Here is a 24583-nt window from a genome sequence, read left to right on the forward strand (position 1 = left end):
CGGTACGGTACGGTACGGTACAGTTTTATTGTTAGTTATACTTGTATTATTATAGGTATAGTTGTCAGTGTGAATGGCCTGCATGTAGGCTTCTCAACAGTGCCACTCAGTGGTCACCCAGCGTTAGTGCAGCTGTTCATACTAAAAACATACATAGGGACATCATGGAGGGACACATGCGGCCAGGCATTGGAGCGGTGTCCACTGATCAAACATGAAATGTTTCTAATCTAATCTAAGAATGGATGAATGTTTCGGATGAAGCTCAAAGCCCGTGTTATTAAAGGGAAACTTCACCCTTTTTTCCCAAAAAATATATGTTAATGACGTTTAGAAGATTTAGAACACTTTCCTGGGGGGTCTTTATGTGTGTAATTTGTGGTTTTAGATATTAGATTTTAGCAGTGAGACCAGTGTCTCTGATGTCATGGACACTGGGCTCACCTTCTTTCCTGGACTACATGTTGTCTCAGTAAGACAGCCCTCCCCCTATCCACAAGGAGGTGCAGTGCACCAAAGCATTATGGGAATTGTAGTCCCTATATAGGCCCTATAAACTGTAGGGGCTTGGCCCAAAGCCTGTTAATACAGTATTCAATCAATCATGTCATATTGTTCATAGTGTCTCTGTAGGGTGGGGTGTAACAGCTACATATGTCATATTGTTCATAGTGTCTCTGTAGGGTGTGGTGTAACAGCTACACATGTCATAGTAGTGTCTCTGTAGGGTGTGGTGTAACAGCTACACATGTCATAGTAGTGTCTCTGTAGGGTGTGGTGTAACAGCTACACATGTCATAGTAGTGTCTCTGTAGGGTGTGGTGTAACAGCTACACATGTCATAGTAGTGTCTCTGTAGGGTGTGGTGTAACAGCTACACATGTCATAGTAGTGTCTCTGTAGGGTGTGGTGTAACAGCTACACATGTCATATTGTTCATAGTGTCTCTGTAGGGTGTGGTGTGACAGCTACACATGTCATAGTAGTGTCTCTGTAGGGTGTGGTGTGACAGCTACACATGTCATATTGTTCATAGTGTCTCTGTAGGGTGTGGTGTAACAGCTACACATGTCATATTGTTCATATTGTCTCTGTAGGGTGTGGTGTGACAGCTACACATGTCATATTGTTCATATTGTCTCTGTAGGGTGTGGTGGGACAGCAAGGGGGCGCTGCACATATCGTGGCCCGCGGCGTCGGATCGCGGCGCGTACCGCTGCACCGCCACCAACGCACACGGCTCTGACAGCGCCACGTCTCACATACTGCTGGCTGGTGGGTGTCATTTTGTTTCTCCTCGTAAATCTGTGTTCATTTCTTTTTATTTACAGCTAATTTAGATTTTGTTTTATAGTCAGTCTTTTTTTAATACATTTTAATTTAGTTTCAGTCATTTAAATACATACACAAGATTTTAGTCATCTGAAAAGTTTTAGTTTTCATTTAGTTTTAGTCGATTAAATACATTAAGATTTTAGTCATCTGAAAAGGTTTAGTTTTCATTTAGTTTTAGTCGATTAAATACATTAAGATTTTAGTCGTGACACCGGATTTCACACTTCCATCCATCCATCTTCAACCGCTTATCCGTAGTCGGGTCACGAGGGGCAACAGCTCCACCAGAGAGCTCCAGACGTCCCTCTCCAGAGCAACATTAGTGACTTCCTCCTGGGGGATCCCGAGACGTTCCAAGGCCAGTGAGTCGATGTGTTTCCTCCAACTGGTCCTTGGTCTGCCCCGGGGTCTCCTCCCAGTGGGACGTGCCTCGAGGACCTCCCTAGGGAGACGCTCGAGAGGCATCCTAACCACACTAATCACACTTGCATGCTGAAAATAGCCGATCTACAAGCTGCGACGCATTCTGCACGCCTGATGCTTGCGTCACGATTCAAATTGTGATTTGATCACGATTTTAATTGTCACCAGTTTTAATAGATTGTAATCTATTTATATAGTTTACAATTTAGGCATTTATTTATTTTATTATTTATGTATTACTTAATCCAGAGCGATTTACAGTAAGCAAGAACAACACATGGTAAATGAAATAAAATTTCAATATGTCTACCTACAGACTACAGTACATAAAGTGCTATTTACGTTGTTGCGTGCCTAGTCTAAGGCAGTGGTTCCCAATGTGGGGTCCAGGGACCCCCAGGGGTACTTCAGGGAGTTCCAGGGGGTCCCCAGCTAAATGGTAGTTAGGAACCAAATGGACCATTATGGGTCTGTAACTCTGAGAGTGTACAAATGGAACCATTTGTACAAAATGGTTCCATCTGTACGCTCTCAGAGTTAAATGAACTCAATGCCTGTAGTCTGTAGACTATTATGCATGTCAAACTGGGGGTCCTTGAAATGAAACAGGTTGAGAATCACTGGTCTCTGGATATTTTCTAATGGGGGTCCGTGGGCTAATAATTGTCTATTTGGGGGTCCTTGTCTCCTTGACATGAAAAAGTTTGGGAACCACTGGTCTAAGGCATAGGTATATGTATGTGAATCCCCGTGCAGAACCACCCTCCATCGCGGTGTCGTGGAGGAACGTGTCGGACCGCGGCGTGGCAGCCGGCCGGACCCTCAGGGCTGTAGTGGGAGGCCAGGTCAGCGTCCGCCCTGGAGCCAGCCTCACCCTGGACTGTCCTGTCACTGGTAGGTCACTGACCCGTCCCTAACCCTAGCCCTGGAGCCAGCCTCACCCTGGACTGTCCTGTCACTGGTAGGTCACTGACCCGTCCCTAACCCTAGCCCTGGAGGCAGCCTCACCCTGGACTGTCCTGTCACTGGTAGGTCACTGACCCGTCCCTAACCCTAGCCCTGGAGCCAGCCTCACCCTGGACTGTCCTGTCACTGGTAGGCTACTGACCCGTCCCTAACCCTAGCCCTGGAGCAAGCCTCACCCTGGACTGTCCTGTCACTGGTAGGTCACTGACCCATCCCTAACCCTAGCCCTGGAGCAAGCCTCACCCTGGACTGTCCTGTCACTGGTAGGTCACTGACCCGTAGCCCTGGAGCCAGCCTCACCCTGGACTGTCCTGTCACTGGTAGGCTACTGACCCGTCCCTAACCCTAGCCCTGGAGCAAGCCTCACCCTGGACTGTCCGGTCACTGGTAGGTCACTGACCCGTCCCTAACCTTAGCCCTGGAGGCAGCCTCACTCTGGACTGTCCTGTCACTGGTAGGTCACTGACCCGTCCCTAACCCTGGAGCAAGCCTCACCCTGGACTGTCCTGTCACTGGTAGGTCACTGACCCGTCCCTAACCCTAGCCCTGAAGGCAGCCTCACTCTGGACTGTCATGTCACTGGTAGGTCACTGACCCGTCCCTAACCCTAGCCCTGGAGGCAGCCTCACTCTGGACTGTCCTGTCACTGGTAGGTCACTGACCCGTCCCTAACCCTAGCCCTGGAGCCAGCCTCACTCTGGACTGTCCTGTCACTGGTAGGTCACTGCAGTGGCGTTTCTGAAAATCCCCCTGCAAGGATTGGTTCAGAAACGGTCACAATTTCCCTGTTGCAGCATGCAGCCAATATAACACAGTCCAGGCAGTTGAAACTTGCAGCCATTTTACACAAATAAATGTCCCTTGAAACTTCAGCACCATAGACAACGAAAGGAAAGGAAGTTCTGCAGTGAGAGAAAAAGAAAATAAAGAGAGGCTGTGTATTATTATTCTAATTGAGGCGGCCAATATAGAGCATCATACATTATAGAGAGCGCGGTAATTCACTCATAATTATGTGCCGCATGTGCACCTGTGTGTGCACGCGCGCGTGTGCGAGCGACTGTGGCTCAAGAGGTAGAGCAGGTCGTCCAATGATCCATGGGTCGGCGGTTCGAATCCCGGCTCCTACATGTCGAAGTGTCCTTGGGCAAGACACTGAACCCCAAATTGCTCCCGATGTGCTGGTTGGTACCTTGCATGGCTTCCACCGCAATCAGTGTATGAATGTGTGTGTGAATGGGTGAATGTAATGCACAATCTATGTAAAGCGCCTTGGATATAAAGGCGCTATATAAATGCACCATTTACCATTTACCATACACAAGCACAAAACAGATAGACTACACCAACACTAACATTAACCAAAACATATTCTTACCTTTAATAACGTCCAAAGCGTGCTTCCCTCCTCCATTCTAGTGCCAATCCAGACAGTATTTCCTGGGACAATTACAGTACAGTACAGTACAGTACAGTACAGTACAGTACAGTACAGTACAGTACAGTACAGTACAGTACAGTACAGTACAGTACCACTCAGTTGAGATGGGTCTGATTTTTATAATCCAGTGGGTTCTCTATCTGGTGGCTCTGTTTGGCCCCTAGCTATTCCACTGAGGTTGAAGCGGTTCGGTTCTTTTTTCTCTGCCTAATATTGAACCAGTTCAGAGCGTTTCCACTGATAATGAACTGGTTCAGAACCCTGAAACCAATTCTGGTTTCCAAACTGGTTTCCAAAGTTTGGAACCAAAGTTATTTGGGTGGAAATGGGGCCTGTGTGTTTGGGCACAGAGTTCCAGGACCAGCTGGCTGAGGGGGCATCTCTCTAGAAGGCCTTGTTAAGCAGTGCATCTGGTCTTTCTTTTAGGTGGTTGTATAGTGCTCTCTTTTCTTTGTCTCTCTCTCCCCCCACCACACCTACATTAATGTGTGTGTGACACAAACGCCACATGTGTGACGTTTGTTTTCTCATGCCAATAAAGCTCCTTTGAATTTAATTGAATCGGTGTGTGTGTGTGTGTGCGTGTGTGTGTGCGTGTGCGCGTGCGTGCGTGCGTGTGTTTTGCAGGTGTGCCCCAGCCCACGGTGTCTTGGCAGAGGAGGGACAGTCACGGCGGGTTGGATGCCCAACGCTCCGTCGCTCTGCCGTCGGGCTCTCTGTGGCTGCCCAACGTCACCCTGCAGGACCGCGGCAGCTACGCCTGCACCGCCAGCAACCCCATAGGGAGGTCCACCGCCTCCACCACCCTGCACATACACGGTATGGGCAGCAACCCCATAGGGAGGTCCACTGCCACCACCCTGCACGCCCACGGTATGGGCAGCAACCCCATAGGGAGGTCCACTGCCACCACCCTGCACGCCCACGGTATGGGCAGCAACCCCATAGGGAGGTCCACTGCCACCACCCTGCACGCCCATGGTATGGGCAGCAACCCCATAGGGAGGTCCACTGCCACCACCCTGCACGCCCACGGTATGGGCATGTCCTCCCCATTCTCCCCGCAATGTAGGGCCCGATAGCATTCTAGTTCACTCTGCTTTTGGGTTGCTTCTTTACAGCATGTCAGATAGATTTTATTTTTTGAGTGGTGCTAGCCACTCCTACAGACAGCAATGTGTCGTCGTCGTCCCCATACATTGGTACCACATACTAACAGTCCGACATATGCGTGGCTTGTTAAGACTCACCTCACGTGGCTCCCGGCATGCGTAGCCAGTTAACACTTTTTATGTTTTATGTAAGGACATGTATACATGTTCTGGGAACCTAAGGACATGTATAGGCGTTGTTCGTTTTTTTGGTCAGGTGACTGGCTCCATTTGAACACTGTCACTGAGTTACAAACCTGTTATGGTCATTCATTCGTCTCTTTATGTGTTTCTGGTAAAATTATTGTCCGCTCATTTTCTATGTCCGTGGCAAAAATAACATTTTGGCAAAAATGTCCACCGCAAGTGAACAAGGCAACGAAATGAACCCTGGACTCTGTGTGTGTGTGTGTGTGTGTGTGTGTGTGTGTGTGTGTGTGTGTGTGTGTGTGTGTGTGTGTGTGTGTGTGTGTGTGTGTGTGTGCGTGTGCGTGCAGGTCAGTATCCAGCAGCTCAAAGCGTCTCCCAGGATCTCACCAGAAGGAGAGTCCTCATGGCTTCACGCAGTGGAACCAGTGTGGTGGTCACACCTGGTGATGTCCTGCGTATTGGTATGCACGCACGCACGCACGCACGCACGCACGCACGCACGCACACACACACACACACACACACACACAGTAAAAACAGTCATTACGACGGTATCAAGGCCTAGCCTGGCTAATAAGCCAGACTAATATCACACAACACTGTCAGGCAATTTCTTTTTTGCCAACGGCTGATTCGGTCTGGCTTATTAGCCAGGCTAATCAAGGCCCACCAAAATACATTTTAGTTGACTAAATCAACTGTAGATTTAGTCGACTAAAACTAGACTAACACTAAAACATTCCAGGTGACTAAAATGTGTCTGAAACTAAATGAAAACTAGTGAAGAGATTATGACTAAAAACTAAAATCAAAATTTGCTGCCAAAAACAATACTGCCTTCTACACACATTCGTCAACATCAGTTGATCAACTGTTAGCTTGTTAGCGGTATAGTGTGAGTATGCTACATAGCTCATGAGGCATTAGGTGTGCCACTGATAGCCATCATCATAACGGTTTTCTAATGTTCATTATAGAGAACATGCACGCAGGCACACGGTGTCACACACACGCGCACACACGTGCTGCATAGACACACCACCATGGGAACCCAAAAAAAGGGTGGGAACCCGTCGCCGACAGCTGTTTGCTTAATGATTTTGACTGCTACGGCGATTGCGTCATAGCAGCTGTACTTCCGCCTCGCGGAGCCGTCCTGAAAACCGTTATTGCTTGAAGTCCCTAGTCTGTGTATCGGTACGCACGCACACACACACACACACACACACACATGTGCACGCATGCGCACATGCACACACACACACACACACACACACACACACACACACACACACACACACACACACACACACACACACACACACACACACACACACACACACACACACAAAAGCAAAAGCAAAACGATCAGAACAAAGTAGCTGCAAGCAGCGATAAGACGGGGCAATAAGGAAAAGCACACCTGTGTGAACTGAGCGGTGCAGGCTGATCAACAACACCGCTGGCTGGCTCCAGTTATTCAACAGTGCCACTTTAGGTCACCCAGTGGTATTGCATCTGTTCGTACCCCAAACAGACCCTGAACACACACACACACACACACACACACACACACACACACACACACACACACACACACACACACACACACACACACACACACACACACACACACACACACACACACCTTCACCTTTAGCAAAGCCCCGCCCTCTACCAGTTAGACACTCCCACTTGGACACTTTCCAGCCGGGCTCATTCATTCCATTGTAAATATCATGGATTTTACACATTAAATACTGGTTCGTTTTTGGAACCACATCTTCAAAATATCTTCCAAATCTGTCAACAAGGCCTGCCATATGCACTTTTTAAAACTTGTTTTATCATATAGAAAAACTATTGGTGGAGAGGTTTGTCTAACCCATGTTATGCTTAGCTGTGATTGGACCATAGCAGTTTGGAGAGGGGCTTAGCTATAGGTCAATTCTACATGGACTTCCTTCACAGATCTTGGCCTGTATATACGTCACCCTGTGTCTCTCCTCCTCCCTGCAGGCTGTCCAGTAGTTCCTGACCACAGGATGCCAGTCCACTGGGACTTCCAGAACCACACTCTGAAGGACCTGCAGGGCCGGGGCCAGGTTCAGGGCCATGGTGGTCAGAGCGAGGGTGCAGGGGGCCTGCGCTACAGAATGCTGGTGAAAGGTCGCGTCCTGGAGGTCAACACACTCCACGGGAGGTTCTCGGGTCGCTATCGATGTCGCACGTTCGCCAGCGGCGACGTGCAGATGCTGTCCGCTTGGATATACGTCCGCACTGAAGGTGAGCATGTACCTGTATATGCCTGCTATGTTCACAATGTTTACACTGAAGGTGAGCATATACCTGTATATGCCTGCTATGTTCACAATGTTTACACTGAAGGTGAGCTTATACCTGTATATGCCTGCTATGTTTACAATGTTTACACTGAAGGTGAGCTTATACCTGTATATACGCCTGCTATGTTCACAATGTTTACACTGAAGGTGAGCTTATACCTGTATATGCCTGCTATGTTTACAATGTTTACACTGAAGGTGAGCTTATACCTGTATATGCCTGCTATGTTTACAATGTTTACACTGAAGGTGAGCTTACCTTGCTTAGTGATGCGTGGGCCTGCCCGTTGCCCGCAGGCCCCACGGGGCACGCGGACGGGTCAAGGTTTTCAACGCAATTATCGCGCGGCGGGCGGGTGCTGTGGGGTGATTAACTAAACGAGCAAATGGAATCGTGCACGCCGCACAATGCCTGGCACAAATAACTTATTTGACATAAACACAGTGGACACAAGGAAGTGGCATGCACTCACTTCTGCTGATTATAGGACAATTACAAAGAGATGCAATAGGAGCATAAGGAGAGATGAGGCATCCTGATCTGTGCCTGGACATCTCCATTGAGGCGCGCGTCACGCGCGCTCTACCAAACTAATTTGGCACGGCTTACGGGTGCTTTTAAACTCCACTATCGACTTCCCAAATGTATGTGACCAAAATAGCAATTTAGGGAAAAGCCCATGACCACACGTCTAGGCGCAAATACCGGTGTCGGCTAAATAGATAGCGGGTGACGCTGGACCAAAATACCATTAAGGTACAGAGCAAGCTCCTATACTCGTAATTTTCGGTCAGCGGGTGACTTGCGGGCCGCGTCGCGGGAAATGGTGGCGACAAAAATGGAGCCCTATATGTCTACATAAAATGCTATCTAAATGACATAAATTGAGACTGTAAGGTCGTCGAGGCTAGTGCAAGTACTACAGCAAGTGCTACATCCATGTAAGGTATTCAGAATGTTTAGTACATCCATGTAAAGGTGTTCAGAATGCTAAATACAGTATACCTGCCCTTTCTCACATTGACAGAAAGAAAGAAAGAAAGAAAGAAAGAAAAGCTTTTCGTACACTTTCCTCACGAATGTGTTTGTTTCCACAGAGTTTGCGTGGCGCTTCGGAAACTGGACCGCCTGCAGCGCCCCCTGTGGAAACAAAGGGACACGCGTCCGGAGGATTGTCTGCGCGAACCCCGCGGGGCGTGACGTCCTGCCCACCATGTGTCACCATCTGCCCAGGCCCGTGTCTGTCCCCGTGGGCTGCAACCTGCACGACTGTCCCCCCAGGTACCATGTCCCCCCAGAGTCCTGCAACGGGTCGGATACCCGTGGATACCCCGTGGGTACCCGCGTTTGACGGGTGGGAACGGGCGGAAAATATACTTTTATAAGTTAACGTGTACGGGTGGGACGCAACAAAACACGGGTGAGTGACCTTTTTTAATCAGCGTACCCGCACTGCACAATGTTATAAGTTAAATCCGTCACATGCCCAAGGAATCGTCAGTGATGTCACATCATTGCCGAGTCCTTCATAATGGCGTTCTGTTTCTGCTGCTGTGCTTCCCTGTGCTACCAAATCCTTGCTTCCTTATCGTAGCATTTCACGCGTGGAGTTTATTTTTCACCAGGCTGCAACCTTTACTGTAGCCTATATTTCCGTTTGCTCGCGCCAAGTGTAAATAAGACTGATGAGTGATGACTGTGTTTGAAACAGCCTTGGATCAAGACGGTCTCAGCGCGTTTAATTTCAAGGACCCCCAGTTTGACATGCATATTAGTCTACGGACCCCCCATTTAATGGCATTTCTATCTCTGAGACCCAAGTTTATTATTGTAAAATTAGTGTTAATTTAACTCTTGAGAGTGTACAAATCTAATCAAATGGACCCCAATGGGGTCCGTTTCGTTCCATTTGTACACTCTCAGAGTTACAGACCCATAAGGGTCCATGTGGTTCCTCCAAACTATCATTTAGCTGGGGACCCCCTGGAACTAGTGACTAGTGGGGACTAGTGAGGTCGGGTCTAGTGGGGTTGGGACTAGTGGGGTCGGGTCTAGTGGGGTTGGGACTAGTGGGGTCGGGTCTAGTGGGGTTGGGACTAGTGGGGTCGGGTCTAGTGGGGTTGGGACTAGTGGGTTCGGGTCTAGTGGGGTCGGGTCTAGTGGGGTCGGGTCTAGTGGGGTTGGGACTAGTGGGGTCGGGTCTAGTGGGGTTGGGACTAGTGGGGTCGGGTCTAGTGGGGTTGGGACTAGTGGGGTCGGGTCTAGTGGGGTTGGGACTAGTGGGGTCGGGTCTAGTGGGGTTGGGACTAGTGGGGTTGGGACTAGTGGGGTCGGGTCTAGTGGGGTTGGGACTAGTGGGGTCGGGTCTAGTGGGGTTGGGACTAGTGGGGTCGGGTCTAGTGGGGTTGGGACTAGTGGGGTCGGGTCTAGTGGGGTTGAGACTAGTGGGGTTGGGTCTAGTGGGGTTGGGACTAGTGGGGTCGGGTCTAGTGGGGTTGGGACTAGTGGGGTCCCCGCACCACTGTCCTAATCCACCGTTGGTTTGTTTCTCCTCCCGCTGTGTGCCAGTTGGACGGTGTTAATCCACCGTTGGTTTGTTTCTCCTCCCGCTGTGTGCCAGTTGGACGGTGTTAATCCACCGTTGGTTTGTTTCTCCTCCCACTGTGTGCCAGTTGGACGGTGTTAATCCACCGTTGGTTTGTTTCTCCTCCCGCTGTGTGCCAGTTGGACAGTGTTAATCCACCGTTGGTTTGTTTCTCCTCCCACTGTGTGCCAGTTGGACGGTGTTAATCCACCGTTGGTTTGTTTCTCCTCCCGCTGTGTGCCAGTTGGACAGTGTTAATCCACCGTTGGTTTGTTTCTCCTCCCGCTGTGTGCCAGTTGGACGGTGTTAATCCACCGTTGGTTTGTTTCTCGCCCCGCTGTGTGCCAGTTGGACGGTGTTAATCCACCGTTGGTTTGTTTCTCGCCCCGCTGTGTGCCAGTTGGACGGTGTTAATCCACCGTTGGTTTGTTTCTCGCCCGCTGTGTGCCAGTTGGACGGTGTCCACGTGGTCCCAGTGCTCCGCCGCCTGCGGTTCCGGGTGGAGGCAGCGGCGGGTTTCCTGCCAACAGCTCGAAGCCGGCGGAGCGCTGAGGACGTTGGCGCCCTCTGCCTGCGAGGGGACCACACGGCGGCCAGCGGAGAGGCAGCGGTGCACGACGTCCGATAGCTGTCCTGCCTGGGTGACCAGTCCCTGGGGGAAGGTAAATACACTCGGATCCAGTGTTGTTTTTTGCAGCAAATTTAGATTTTTAGTTTTAGTCTTTTGAATAGTTTCCATTTAGTTTTAGTCACATTGTAGTCACCCAGAATGTTTTAGTGTTTAGTCTAGCAACCAAGATCTGGTACTTAAGATATGCAAAATAGGGCCCCAAGTGTCACTCAAATAATATATAAATACCAAGATTTTATGATTTACGGCAATTATTGGTATTATCTACGTGGTGTTGAACACATACACGGCTAACGTCGGTGATGACAATAATACTAATGACCTTACTGTGCATTAGCCTACATGAAAACTCCAGTCAGAGTAAATTGATTGAGTTGGATCATGGTTTCTCCCTTAAACATTTCCTCGTATTTCTAGTTTATTGAAATAATATGTCATGCACATTCATTTTGTCCAGTGCATAGCCTACTGCAGGCCTGGTTGACTAGATTTAGAAGACATTTTGAAGCTCTTGCTACTGAAATGATTGACTATTTATATGGAGAAATCATTTAACATGCATCTCAATGGGTGAGAAGAAGCACAGCTTGCCATGCAGAGTGGGTGGGACTTAGCAAAGTGGGTGGGGCTTAGCGAAGGGCTAATGAAAATGTGTTTTTTTTGTCAGTGTTCAGGGAGGTGTTTAGGCTCCTCCTCCACCATCCAGAAGAGATCTGTCATCTGTAAACACACCAACAGCTCATCACAGCAAGACTGTGACCTCACTAATAGGTAGGCATGCATGCACGCACGCACACACACACACGCATACACAAGCACGCACACACACGCGCACGCACACACACACACACACACAAACATCAACATTATAATTTTTCATTATTTTGTTTGTTTTCAGTTTAAAGCGTGTTTAGTAGTTTAGTTTTGTATTTTGTGTCTTGTTTCAATAATGCTATTTTGCAAGTTTTATTGTAGAGTAACAGCTCATGAAATGTAGAAGACATACATAGTCATACATGAGTCATACTGAGGACCTAGTCCTGATTGTCTGCCACACACGCTGCTGTCATGTATTGGTTACTCAGGTCACATGACCAGGTAACAGGTAACAGGAAGCATGGTAACAGAAATCTTTAGAGACACCCAATGTTATGTAACGTAATGCTATGATTGAGACTGGCCCGGTTGAGAGGAGTGTTCGTTACTAAATAAAGAAACCAGCGCTTCTTTCACCTGACAAATGGGATCATTTCAATGTTTTGTATTATTTTATTTGCCCATATCAGTGTTGTTTTTGGCAGAATGTTTTTATTTTAGTTTTAGTGTTTAGTCTTATTCTCTTGAATAGTTTTTCGCAGCGCAACACGTTGTGGGCTTGTAGATCTGCTATTTTCACCATGCAACCAAGTGTAAAATGACTTCTACTGGATCTCTTGTCCACTAGTCCCTTCCTAACATTTTAGTCTAGTTCTTATTTGTTGACGAAATCGTCAGTATATTTAGTCTTATAGTTTTAGCCATCATAGCTTAGCTTTCATGTAGTTTCCATTTAGTTTTCGTCAGTGGAAAAGGGTAGTCAACAAACATTTTTTGTCTTTATAGTTTTAGTAGGAAAACAACAGTGGCCCATGTCCTCCTCCTCCTATAGGCCGGTGTCGGTGCGAGCCTGCCTCTGTATTATTATATCCTCCTCCTATAGGCCGGCGTCGGTGCGAGCCTGCCTCTGTATTATTGTATTTATTTGCCCATGTCCTCCTCCTATAGGCCGGAGTCGGTGCGAGACTGCCTCTCGGAGCAGTGTGACGTGGCGTGGCGCGCGGGCCCGTGGCGGCCGTGCACAGTGGCGTGCGGCAGCGGCTTCCAGTCCCGCAGGGTGGACTGTGTCCACCGGGGGAGCCAGAAGACCCTGGCCGAGCAGCACTGCTCCTCATGGCTGAGACGGCCAGCCACCTGGCGGCACTGCAACACTGCCAACACCTGTGGGAGTAAGAGTTGTTGTTTTTTTACGGAAAATATTTGATTCAGTTTTAGTAATAGTCTTTTTGAATAACGTTTAATTTAGTTTTAGTCATGTTTTAGTCGTCTGAAATGTTTTAGTGTTAGTCTAGTTTTAGTCGACTAAGTCTACGGTTGATTTAGTCGACTGAAATGTATTTTGGAGGGCCTTGATGGCGTCGTAATGGCTGATTTTAAGATTGATTGCAGGCTGAAAATAGCAGATCTATAAGCTCACAAGTCGCAGTGTACGACACGTTGTGAGCTTGTAGATCTGCTATTTTCAGCATGTGCAACCAAGCATATAAATGACTTGTCTCTTCTGCACTCGTCTAGTTTTTATTTGTTGACGAAATTGTCAATAGATGCAAGAGTTATGACGACAGTGTACTTTTCAAGAGTTTTTGGTTTAGACTAGTCAATGGTTAGACCAGTCATTAGTCCTACATTCTACAACCTATCTCAAACCCTCACCCTAAACCTAACCTCCCACGGGGCAGCACACCTAAACCTAACCTTAACCCATGTCTAACCAATGACTAGTCTAAATATAGTATGCACCCCCTTTTGAAGGGTTTTAGCTTGTCACAAGCCAGTAAAAATATATATTTAATTTGTGTAATTCTACAATAGCCTCTGTGCATAACTGTAGTCCCAGAGGCTTCCAGAAGGTGGCATACATTACATACCCATTCATTGTTCCTGTAAACTTTCCACTAGGTTAGTTTGATTGACTTGGTATCAGATTTGAACTGGAAACACACATGCCTTCATGTGTTTCTTCATGTGAACTTGAGTGGAGAAGCCCCCAGGTGCACTGGAAACTGTGTCTCTCACTCAACTGGCACAGCTGAGTCGAGTGGAACTAGTTTTGATCCAAACATTCACACTGATACCGCCTAGAACAGAAGGACAGTCATTTATTTGGCATTTGAGCCACGGGACCACCATTTGATGAGATTTAGCCTCTCAGACCCAAAACTTGCCGTATTGATGTTGGTATACCATAGTAGAGACAACAGGCAAACCGTTGATCAAAATGACAATTATTCTACATTCTCTAATTGTGTAGACTTCTTGTAAATTAAGTAATGCTGACCTTACGGGACCATTTGGTTTCATTTTACACTCTCAAGAGTTGCATTATTGTTTGGGTTCATTTTGCGCTCTCAAGAGTTAAAGATCTATAAGGGTTCAGGGTTCATTTGCTTATCAACTCCATCATTTAGCATGGGGACCACCTGGAATCCCCTCAAGGACCACTGGTGGTCCCCGGACCACATGGGGACCACCTGGAACCCCCTCAAGGACCACTGGTGGTCCCCGGACCACTGGCCTGAGAACCACTGGCCTAGTAGACTTTTGTGAACCAATGTGATAACCGTTAAAGTTAAATAGCTGTCAAACCTCCGTACTGAGAGGGCCAGTTGGAAGCTACATGCATTTACTTAAGTAACATTTTGATGTACATGTTCTTTAATGGGGTATTTCTGATTTCCAATAGCCTACTTTTACTTCTACTCCACTACATCTCGGATCCAAATATTGTACTTTTACTCCACTACATTTAATTGAAAACTTTACTAGTTACTTTGTATAGATTTTGATTACAAAACATGCATTAAGCACATCGGCCCTATGTACATTTTGGCCATTTGAAAATAGCCGATCTACAAGCTATTTACAAAAGAGTTTTATACTGTACAATACATTGGATAACTTGAAATGGAACATTTTGCATAATGAGTACTTTAACTTTTTGTACTTTAAGTACATTTGATGCCAATACTCTTGGACTTTTAGGCCTCACTCACGGGCGGCCATGACACTTACAACATTCATACAACAAGCATGCATCAATGTTTTAAAGGTGTGAGTGAGGCCTTACTTGTAACATATGTTTCTATATTGCAGTATTGATGGCCTTGTTGTCCTGAACCCTTATCTATCAGTTATATATTATGGATCAATAGTGTGGACTTAGACTGTTATTCGTCTGTGGTACTCTTGTACTCAAAGTAAAAAATAAATTGAGTAATCTTTCCGCCAGGGGGCATATATGCAGGGGATATTAATACAATCTGGGAATGAATGTCTTACCAATACATTTCTTAACATTTGGAAAAGTGGCTATATGGCCGTTTTTAGGCCAAGGAGTGTTTTTCGTGCTAAACAAATGCTTGCAATGGATTGCAATGGTGGCGGCGGTGGCTCAGGGGTAGAGTGGCTGGATGGTAACCGCAAGGTTGCCAGTTTGAAACCGGGCTCCCCCGAGTTAGTGTCGAAGTGTCCTTGAGCAAGACTCTGAACCCCTAATTGCTCCTGATGTGCTGGTTGGTGCCTTGCATGGTTTCCTCCACCATCGGTGTATGAATGTGCGTGTGAATGGGTGAATGTAATGCACAATCTATGTAAAGCGCCTTGGATAAAGGCGCTATATAAATGCACCATTTTTTGCCTGCATATATATATATATATATATATATATATATACATATATGTGTTATATATATATGTTGTTAATGGTAACTTAACTTTCAACAGGTAACCCCAACTTTCAGCAGCTGTCACAGATTCTCCTAGGGAAACTGAATTTCAATCATTGTGAGATGTGTTGACACCTTTACAAACACATTAGTGAAGAAATGTAAGTGTCTAATGTATAATGTGGTAAGGAATTTATTCCCAGATTGTTCTGATAATATTCCCTGAGGTAAATGAGAAAAAGAGGTTGCGCATCAGCAATGGTTTTCAGTAGAGTGCCAAACCCAAATCCAGTATTCATCAAAAAATAGGAATTAAAAAATTCCAATTTAATAAATTGCGGACAAAGTTATAGGAAACTCACATTTCCATTTCTTCATCAGAGCTCTTGAAATTCTTTATTTAGGAAAACCCCATTGAGATAGTATCTCGTTTTCGAGAGGGTCCTGATGAAGGCTCATAGCCGAAACGCGTAAGCGTTCCTTTTTGGTCTGTGCCAATAAAAAAGAAATGGAAATGTGAGTACTTTGTCCACATTTTTTAGGTATTTTTTTGTCCTTTGTAATAAGATTCACTGCATGGTTTGACAATCCCTCTCTTCTTCTTGGTTTGTGTTTTGTCACCCTGCAGGTGAATGCGAGGACAGCACCCAGTACTGTGCTGTGGTGAAGAGACTCAAGCTATGCAACGTGGACCTGTACAAGCAGAGGTGCTGCCAGTCCTGCTTAACAGACGGCGGCACCACCTAGCGGCGGGGCATGGCTATTGCAAACACAACTGAAATAATATATGGAAGGAGGACTCGAGTGATAGAGACTGAGTGAAATGGCTTGGAGACGGGAAGGGCCACACACTCCATACTCACCGGGGGTGGGGGGTGGGGGGGGAAGTACTCACACGTTTTACTTAACCCATTTAGGACTGAGACCAGATTCTACAAATGCCTTATAAATCATGACAGTTTTCAGAAACAGTGGTTCTCAAACTATTTCATGTCAAGGACCCCAGAAACTATATAATTGGCTGCCGACCCCCATTTGAAAATATGTTGTTCCAGGGAATAAAGGTCCGGAATTCAAAATGTACTTGAATAAAAGTACAAATGTATTGGCATCAAAATGTGCTTAAAGTACCCAAAGTAAAAGTGCTCAGTTTTGCAGAATCTCAAGTCTTCAACTTAACATTAGCATTAAAAACAATTCTTAAAATAGCCGATCTACAAGCTCAAAATGCGTCGCAATGCGACGGATTTTGAGCTTTGAAGATCTGGAATATTTTCACATGGATGAAATGTATATATGGCTGAAGTGGTTAATGTATGTTTTGTAATAATAATTCAAAATCTACAAAGCAACTAGTAACTACTTTTTCAAATAAATGTAGTGGAGTAAAAGTACAATATTTGGATCCGAGATGTAGTGGAGTAGAAGTAAATGTATTGGAAGTTGGAAATACTCAGTAAAGTACAAATACTTCAAAGTTACTTTCCACCTCTGACACACACACACACATGCGCACGCACGGCACACACACACACACACACACACAAACACACACACACACACACACACACACACACACACACACACACACACACACACACACACACACACACACACATACACACGCACGCACCCCAATTCCACTGTGGGTCCACAAATGCTCAGCTTGACTTGGAAGTCTAAAGGAAGGGGTGCAAATCTATCTCAGATTGAAACGAATTATGGACTGAATGGACTTTCTGGACTTTCCTAATCTGGACTCTTAACCCTATAGCTCTTTTTGTTGCTTTTCTATTGTTTGTTCTAGTAGTGACATTGGACAAGGGATCCCAGAATGAGAATGTTGGAGTTGCTTGCAACAGAGGACGGTTAATATTATCCCATTTAGACCTGATTAAAAAAAAATCTTCTAAATCCTAACAGTTTTCAGAAAAACCCTATATATTCAAAGATTTGCGCCACATTTTCACAAACAAAACAAGCTCATGAGCTGCTATTTTTCCTTAGCTAAAGTGTAACCTAATGCTTAACGGAATGCTGTCAATGCTGTCGACACTATAGTGTCGAGTGCTCGACTCGTGTCGAGTCCAGTCTCGAGTCCACGTTTTCATTCTGTTTGGATGAGTCAAGGCCACATGATTTGGAATCCCACTGCAGCTCCAGGAAACCCTGCTGTGATTGGCCAGTAGTCGCTGTGATTGACAGTTCTCCTTTTTTGCAACTATGCCTATACCTAACCCTAAACCTAACCTCAGTAAAACTATGCCTGCCCGGGAGCCAATCAGACACACGGTAAGGCGGGTCCTGGATCCTGGAACGGCGGTGGGATCCTGGAGCTTTGGTGGGATTCCAAATCACGCGTCAAGGCCAGAAAGTAGTTTTTATTTTGGTCACGCCTCACGCGCATTAACCTGACTCCGCCAGATGGGGCAGCAGAGAGTACACTGGGTTCCCTCCTCCTGCTCGGGGGAACCCAGTGTACTCTCTCTCTGCTGCCCCATCTGGCGGAGTTAGCCTCTATTCTCCTTTAACACCACTTTGTGATTACATTCATTGACAGAAGAACACCGTTTTGTTACAGAAGCTTAGCATTTTGCTGAGTCATTGTTCTTCTATAACAGACACTGACGATCGGATGCGACTGGCTTTGACATAGCAGAGGACGCTGCAATAACACATGGTATTTTAACAGTGAATCTAATATATGATCATACCCAATGTGCTGCATTGTAAAACATGTCTTGTATATATTTACTATGTTTCAAGTGCAATATTGTACATTCAGTGTATGTAGATTGTTTTATTTGTCCTTTTTTTTCCTTTTTCTTTTTTTTAGACTTTCTTACTTCTTTCTTACTTCTTGACTTCCATAATTTATAGGTGTCTTGTATGTTTTCTCTATTTAAAACTCTTATTTCTGATCCAGAAATACAAGCGAGACATGGAGCACTCGATGTTGATATTGAGGCGGTATCTCTCCCACCATGCAGTCTTCTGGTTTAGTTTGCATGTACTTTACGTGCAATCTCGGTTGTTTTTATTTGTATTGTTTTTATATGTATGTTACTTAAAACATGCCACTCGGCCCGGGCGGTTAGCTCAACCGCCAGCCTAACGGCTTGCCGCGGGTTCGACTCCCGATCCCGACGGCCTTTGCCGCGTTTCTTCCCCCCCATCTCTCTCCCCATTTCCTGTCAGTCTACTTTCAACCTATCAATAAAGGCAGAAAAAGCCAAAAACAAATATAAAAACATGCCACTCAATAACATGCATACATTTACTTCCATTCTGCATTTCTGTCCTTGGCTACTGAAAACGACGAGTATACTATTAGCATATCCAGGGTGTTGACGTTCTCACTATTTGTGTGGGATCACAGTGTGGATCGAAGGAACGTGAAGTATTTTAACAAACATTAAAGTGCAGATAATAACAGTAGAATGGAATAAAGATGGTTTGGTCACTTTGTGCATTTTTGTCAACTAATTTTGTTCTTGAATGCCTGTGTTATCGTTCTTTGAAAATATGTTATCGGCAGCGGGTGTACGCCGGTAACGTAAAGTAAAGTACATTTTATTCAAGTAAGTACATGACGGGGCGCCCGCTGGCCTAGCGGTCCAGGTGCATCATGCCACATATAGGCTTTGGCCTGACAGCGTGTCGCGTGTTCGAGTCCCGTTCATGACGACCTTTGCTGCGTGTCCCTCCCCTTCTCTCTCTCCCTACTTTCCTGTCCATCTTCACTTGATACTGTCAATAAAGGCAGAAAAGACAAAAACGAAACTTTAAAAAAAAAAAGTAAGCACATACTTTCACTCATACTTTTGTACTCGTTAATAATTGATTCCACTATACATTTCTAGGAAGAAATTTTGGGTCGCAAACTTTAAACAATATATGCCCTACAAAATATTGTGAAAATAGTCTATATCCTATACTAAGCTCACAACGTGTCGAAGTGCGCTGCTTTGTGATCCCCTTGCAGAATGAGTGAAATGTTTTCAAGGGGGGAGGGGTTTACCAGGCTACGCTACCCCTCCTATGCCCAGCTTTGTGTGCTTGTGTTTTCACCTTGGCCTTTTATAGCGCCACCAGGAGGCCGCTTTGTGCAAAACAATTTTTTGGACAGTACACCTATACAGATTTTGTCCAAACATCACGCAAATTGGTACACAGTCTCTCTAGAGACATTCAACAACACAGATCTTTCAGACTCCATACTGCTGCAAATTATGAACACATTGTGTGATTTCCGTGAAATTGTGCACACACATTCCCACTAGGCCAAGGAAGAAATACCACTGGAACATTTTCAACTCAGCCTCATGGTGGCGCTATAACTCCCTAGAGGCCAAGGAAAAACCTTTGCCTGACATTTCACATCTGTTCTTTATAGCACCACCACCAGGCTGACACATTTCACACAATCGGTTTTCTATTTAGTGTTGCACTGCATTCTGAATAATAGTCTCAAACTTGCATTTAATTTTGAAGGACCCCCAGTTTTATATGCATTAGGCCACAAACTCTTTTTAAACACATGTAGGCTGTAACTGGTTCCATTAACTACACACAGATCCTTAACGCTTATACTGTGCAACGTTTTCAATAAAACAAATTTCAATTTGATATAATTACTGGCAAAGTTTCCTCAGTCAGACTCCCTGACTTCAAGCATCATAAACCATCTGCAGCAAATTTGCCATAAAAAAAAAAAAGTGTAAAAATGGACCAATTTGTACACCATCAACATTGGGGATTTTGTATAAACACTGGCAGCATTTAGGATCTCTCCAGCTGCTGCAGTATTCAATATGTTGAAATTTGAGACATATGCCATTACAAATAAATCTGTTTGATGTGCATCAGCTATCGAGCTAATCATAAAGTTAATTCAGATGCTCATCCATCTAAAAAACTTCAACCAGACAACCACAATGCTGGAAAGTGGGTACAACTTAAGAGACAGCTATGGACATGAACCCACAACAGGAATTTTACTGGACAAGTCTTTATTACAATAAAAAGTACACAAACTCATCCACAGGTCAGCCAACAGTCAGTGTAAGCACACCTAAGATTCCATGTGCGGACAAAAGAAGCTGTCTGCCCTTCCGGGTTTTTAGACAGCTGGTGGATGGAAATGAAGCTCCACCCACGCAGCATTTGGCAGAATGCCGCATGGGTTCATTTCCATCCACCAGCTGTCTAAAAACCCGGAAGGGCAGACAGCTTCTTTTGTCCGTGCATGGAAGCTTAGGTGTGCCCATTGATTGATAGAAATATTTATTAACAGTAGGCTACATTTCAAGCACAAACTCAATACAAAGACTGTTAACTGTGAGTGGACGACCCAATTAAGCATTACACTCGTTTACAAAGAACAGAACAGGAATTCATCATAATGGAGGGAAAAGAAAAATATACAGTGAGGGGAAAAGGGGGTGGGCGGTGGGGGGGGGGATTCAGATTTTACGGAGACCAGTTTCGAATTACTTTGAACTTTATTGAGAGGATGGCCCCTTGAGATGCAGCATCTCGTTTTAGAGGGGGTCCTATACATACAACATTACAGCAGTGCAAGTACACAGTACTAAATACACAGGACATACAGGTACAGTTTACTTTACTTGCTCCCCTTCTCCCAGTCCAGCAGTTCTGAAAAGCCTCTGAATAAAAAGGATGCAGAATACAGTGATCAGAAATATGCAAGCTGAGGGCCAATAGTCACATTTTAATAATTTTCAACTGGTATTCGATTCTATGTTATGGCTTTTCCCCAGTTGCTGGACTAACAGTGAAATTGTCAGTGGTCATTTATAAGTTTATAAATATACATGGGCCCGGAACACTGAGGATTTTACGCAGTATTTTTTGACAACGTGGGCATGCTTACTCGGACAGCTCGTCACCGATATCCTTTGAAGCCTTTTTCATGTCTCTCAGGCATTTCACACACACACACACTTGGCGTTAAAGTCTTGATCTCCATGTGTAAGCTACAGTCCATCAGGATCCTCTCACCATCCTTCAGGCAAGCTTCCGCTTTATCTGGTGGAGAGGAGATCCACAGCTTAGCACAGTGTTCCAACACAGCTCAGGTGGAAACCTTGTACTGCATGTGCAAAACTATAACTTTCCAGGAAATTCAAAACATTGCCTATGTTTCAATGGAATAATTTAGTCACGTGACTTGGCATCATTTTGCGCAGGTCATATTTGAAAAGATTTTCTAAAATAGCAAATCTACAAGCTCACATGAGACAGTGCCCAAAACAGCTGAACGATAATGCATTTTACATTCCCAGAACACGATCAGATATTACCTTGTATTTTCTGTGGATGTAGTAGTATAAGTTGTTTTCCTGGATGCCATGATTCGAAGATAGCCGCCCATGAAGACAGCCGCCTGTGAATGGTTATAGCCACCTGTGAAGATAGCCACCTGTGAAGACGGCCGCCGGTGCGTCACCGAATAAATGAAGTCACAATATTGTAGATATACGCAGGTGAGTGCCATTATATAGCCACTGGAGGCCACACCCACAAAGCAACTTCCACCAATTGAGTGCCAATGTGGTGCCTCCATTTGATGAACGTTTGCCTGTAGACTTAAAGATAATTCTGAACAGATTTGTTTTGCTTGAATCCTTGGGTTAAAGCTGTGCTGCAAAACAGCAGTGACTCACTATGTATATCACACACATTTGTAATCAAATATATATCAATCATATTACATTAGTCAAACATAACAAAATTAATTTAAATGATGAACATATAGCTACTACAAATATATTCAACCTAGGGTTCAGACTTTCTCTTAAGGGACAAGTCAAAGAAAATCCTCACCTTCAATGTGTCTAATTCCACTGGCGCGACTAATTGGAGTGACCACACAACGTGACAGGCATGATAACAGCTCAAAGATTAATTGCGATATTCCATGATTGCATGCATCTGATCTGATCTGGCAACCTAATTGACAACCACCAAGGAGCGTCCTCCGTTGCTATGTGACGTTCTTCTTACGTACCAGCCAGTGGGCGTGGCGAACGTCAACGTGAAGCGGCACGTGACGGCACGCACGCGCCGATTTCTTCCGGGGACAACACAACGTGAGTCGATATTAGAGAGATACTGTTACTGTTCACATCATGTGTTCTGTTCTGTTCTGTTCTAAATTATAACGCTGTTTTGTCGTGTTTTACACGATAAACAGTCACGGAGTGACGTGACAGAATCCTCCTTCGTGTGGCGTGGGGTAAAGAATTCAATTCAAAGGAGCTTATACTTTATTGGCATGAGAAAGCATGAGTTCACAACACTGGGGTATCCGTAGCCCTGGTCCAGTGCGTCAGAGAGAGACTCGCTGTAAGCACTGGACCAGGGCTAGGGTATCCGACACATTAAGCGTTCACATTGCCAAAGCAAGAGTCAAACATGTAATAAATACAGTTGAAAATGGGGAAAGTATGTACAGTTGGACTTGGAGGGGGTACAGCATTGTGTAAACAGCTATGTCACATCTAGCTGCTTATATATACCTGTTATAAAAGGTTATACAACTTTTTTTAAACAAATACCACCACTTTGTGACAAATAACAGCATTTTTCTCAAGACTAGACCTCAGATTTAAGACGTGTTTAAACTAAGGTAGCAGCTCTGTTTACATGTGCAGTAGGTCTACTTGGTACAGATGGTAGTCCTTAGGGTGGTTGTATACCATTGGCTAGTATAAACCTTTTGTCACAACTCTTCACAAGTCTTGCTGCTTGCACATTGTTGTATTTCTCCCAATAGCTATGGGAGTTTTCTGTGGGAAGTATGTGTATGTTTTGGTACAGTGGGCAGGACAGTGGCATGCACAGACATTTAGAGGGGCAGGTGCTTAAGTGAAAAAGGGCACCTTGTGCAGCGCGTGGAACCGGCCGGTTGCCTTTATAGTGTGAGAATTATAGATTTTGGGGCATAAATAATATATTAGAAGCTTTTTAAAAAAAAATCAAGAATTGATCAATGTCACCATGGTCCACATACTGTACACTGTACTTTTTGTCCAGAGGGCAAGGGCCCGTGGTGCTCTAGCACCCCCTAGTGTCTATCTGTGCACGCCACTGGGGCAGGTGGTTAGAAAGTGTATTCATTGTTCATTCTAGATCTAGACACACTTCTGTGGACAAGTTATTAATTATAGCCATGGTTCACATGACACTGCTGAGTCCTTTTTTGATTGATTGATTGATGAATTTATTAACAGATTGGAGAATTACAGTACATGTCAAGCACAACTCAATACAAAACTGTTAACTGTGGATGACAGTCACGACACCATAAAGTATTACACTTGTTTACAATAGGGCCCACCATGTTCAATTCATCATAGATACGTACAAATATACTCTTCTATTTAGTCAAAAACAGGAACTCATAGAGGAGGTAAAAACGGAAAAAAACATACAGTGAGGGGAAAGGATTCAGGTTTTACGGCGGCCAGTTTCGAATTGCAGCCGTCCGTAGGTGCCCTTTGAGAGCGGTTTTGAAGGAGTCAAGGGATTCGCATGTCTTAATGACTGTTGGTAGGGCGTTCCACATTTTGGTGGCATAGGAGCGATACTGTTGAGTTTGTCGACTATAAAACTACGACGAAAGATGTTCGTAAATAACAAAGGAACTTAAGGAAGCTAATATGACTACAGTAAATTACGAGCATGGGGGCCCTACTAGCTATAAGTGATGTGTACTTCGTTCTTTCCAGGTAAATTACGAGCATGGGGCACACAAGCTTAAACAAGATCATTGCACTCCAGAAAAACCCTGCCAACATCAGGAACCTCTGTATCCTGGCTCATGTCGACCATGGTGAGTTGTTGGTGATCATGTTACATCACCTTTACATTATGGCACTGACTTTTCTCATATAAACATTATCAATGTCCGTGCTGTGGTTTTCAATATTTACAGGCAAAACTACACTGGCTGACTGCTTAGTGGCAAGCAATGGTATCATTTCAAGTCGCCTGGCTGGAAAGGTATGTGTGTGTGTGTGTGTCCACCAAAGGTATTCTATTTCTAAC

General features: G+C 45.2%; 2 protein-coding genes and 1 long non-coding RNA gene across 4 annotated transcripts in view; 2 read left to right on the top strand and 1 right to left on the bottom strand.

The window, feature by feature from the left end:
* Positions 1-16273, top strand: part of adamtsl3 (ADAMTS-like 3) — a 207147-nt gene extending 190874 nt beyond the window's left edge. The window contains exons 26-35 of the mRNA XM_079496541.1: positions 1148-1275; positions 2515-2652; positions 4793-4984; positions 5814-5927; positions 7486-7752; positions 8910-9093; positions 10848-11058; positions 11695-11798; positions 12792-13012; positions 16137-16273. Coding sequence (XP_079352667.1) covers positions 1148-1275; positions 2515-2652; positions 4793-4984; positions 5814-5927; positions 7486-7752; positions 8910-9093; positions 10848-11058; positions 11695-11798; positions 12792-13012; positions 16137-16255 — 1678 coding nt within the window. The 3' untranslated portion in view covers positions 16256-16273. The remainder of the gene's footprint in view (positions 1-1147; positions 1276-2514; positions 2653-4792; positions 4985-5813; positions 5928-7485; positions 7753-8909; positions 9094-10847; positions 11059-11694; positions 11799-12791; positions 13013-16136) is intronic.
* Positions 16274-20925: 4652 nt separating this feature from the next.
* Positions 20926-21993, bottom strand: LOC306920797. The gene is made up of 3 exons (XR_013789683.1): positions 21835-21993; positions 21405-21559; positions 20926-21177 (listed from the first exon to the last, which is right to left on the bottom strand). It is a non-coding gene; the product is annotated as an uncharacterized lncRNA (long non-coding RNA).
* Positions 21994-22514: 521 nt separating this feature from the next.
* efl1 (elongation factor like GTPase 1) overlaps positions 22515-24583 on the top strand; it is a 130871-nt gene continuing 128802 nt past the window's right edge. Inside the window, exons 1-3 of one of the 2 annotated variants that reach the window (XM_079497105.1) lie at positions 22515-22623; positions 24265-24368; positions 24471-24538. In XM_079497105.1, coding sequence (XP_079353231.1) covers positions 24278-24368; positions 24471-24538 — 159 coding nt within the window. In that variant the 5' untranslated portion in view covers positions 22515-22623; positions 24265-24277. Of the gene's footprint in view, positions 22624-22647; positions 22770-24264; positions 24369-24470; positions 24539-24583 lie in introns of those variants that run through there. The other variant, XM_079497106.1, reaches the window with a different exon arrangement.

The sequence above is a fragment of the Electrona antarctica genome (assembly GCF_951216825.1).
Source record: "Electrona antarctica genome assembly, chromosome: 3".
In the NCBI taxonomy this organism is placed as follows: domain Eukaryota; kingdom Metazoa; phylum Chordata; class Actinopteri; order Myctophiformes; family Myctophidae; genus Electrona; species Electrona antarctica.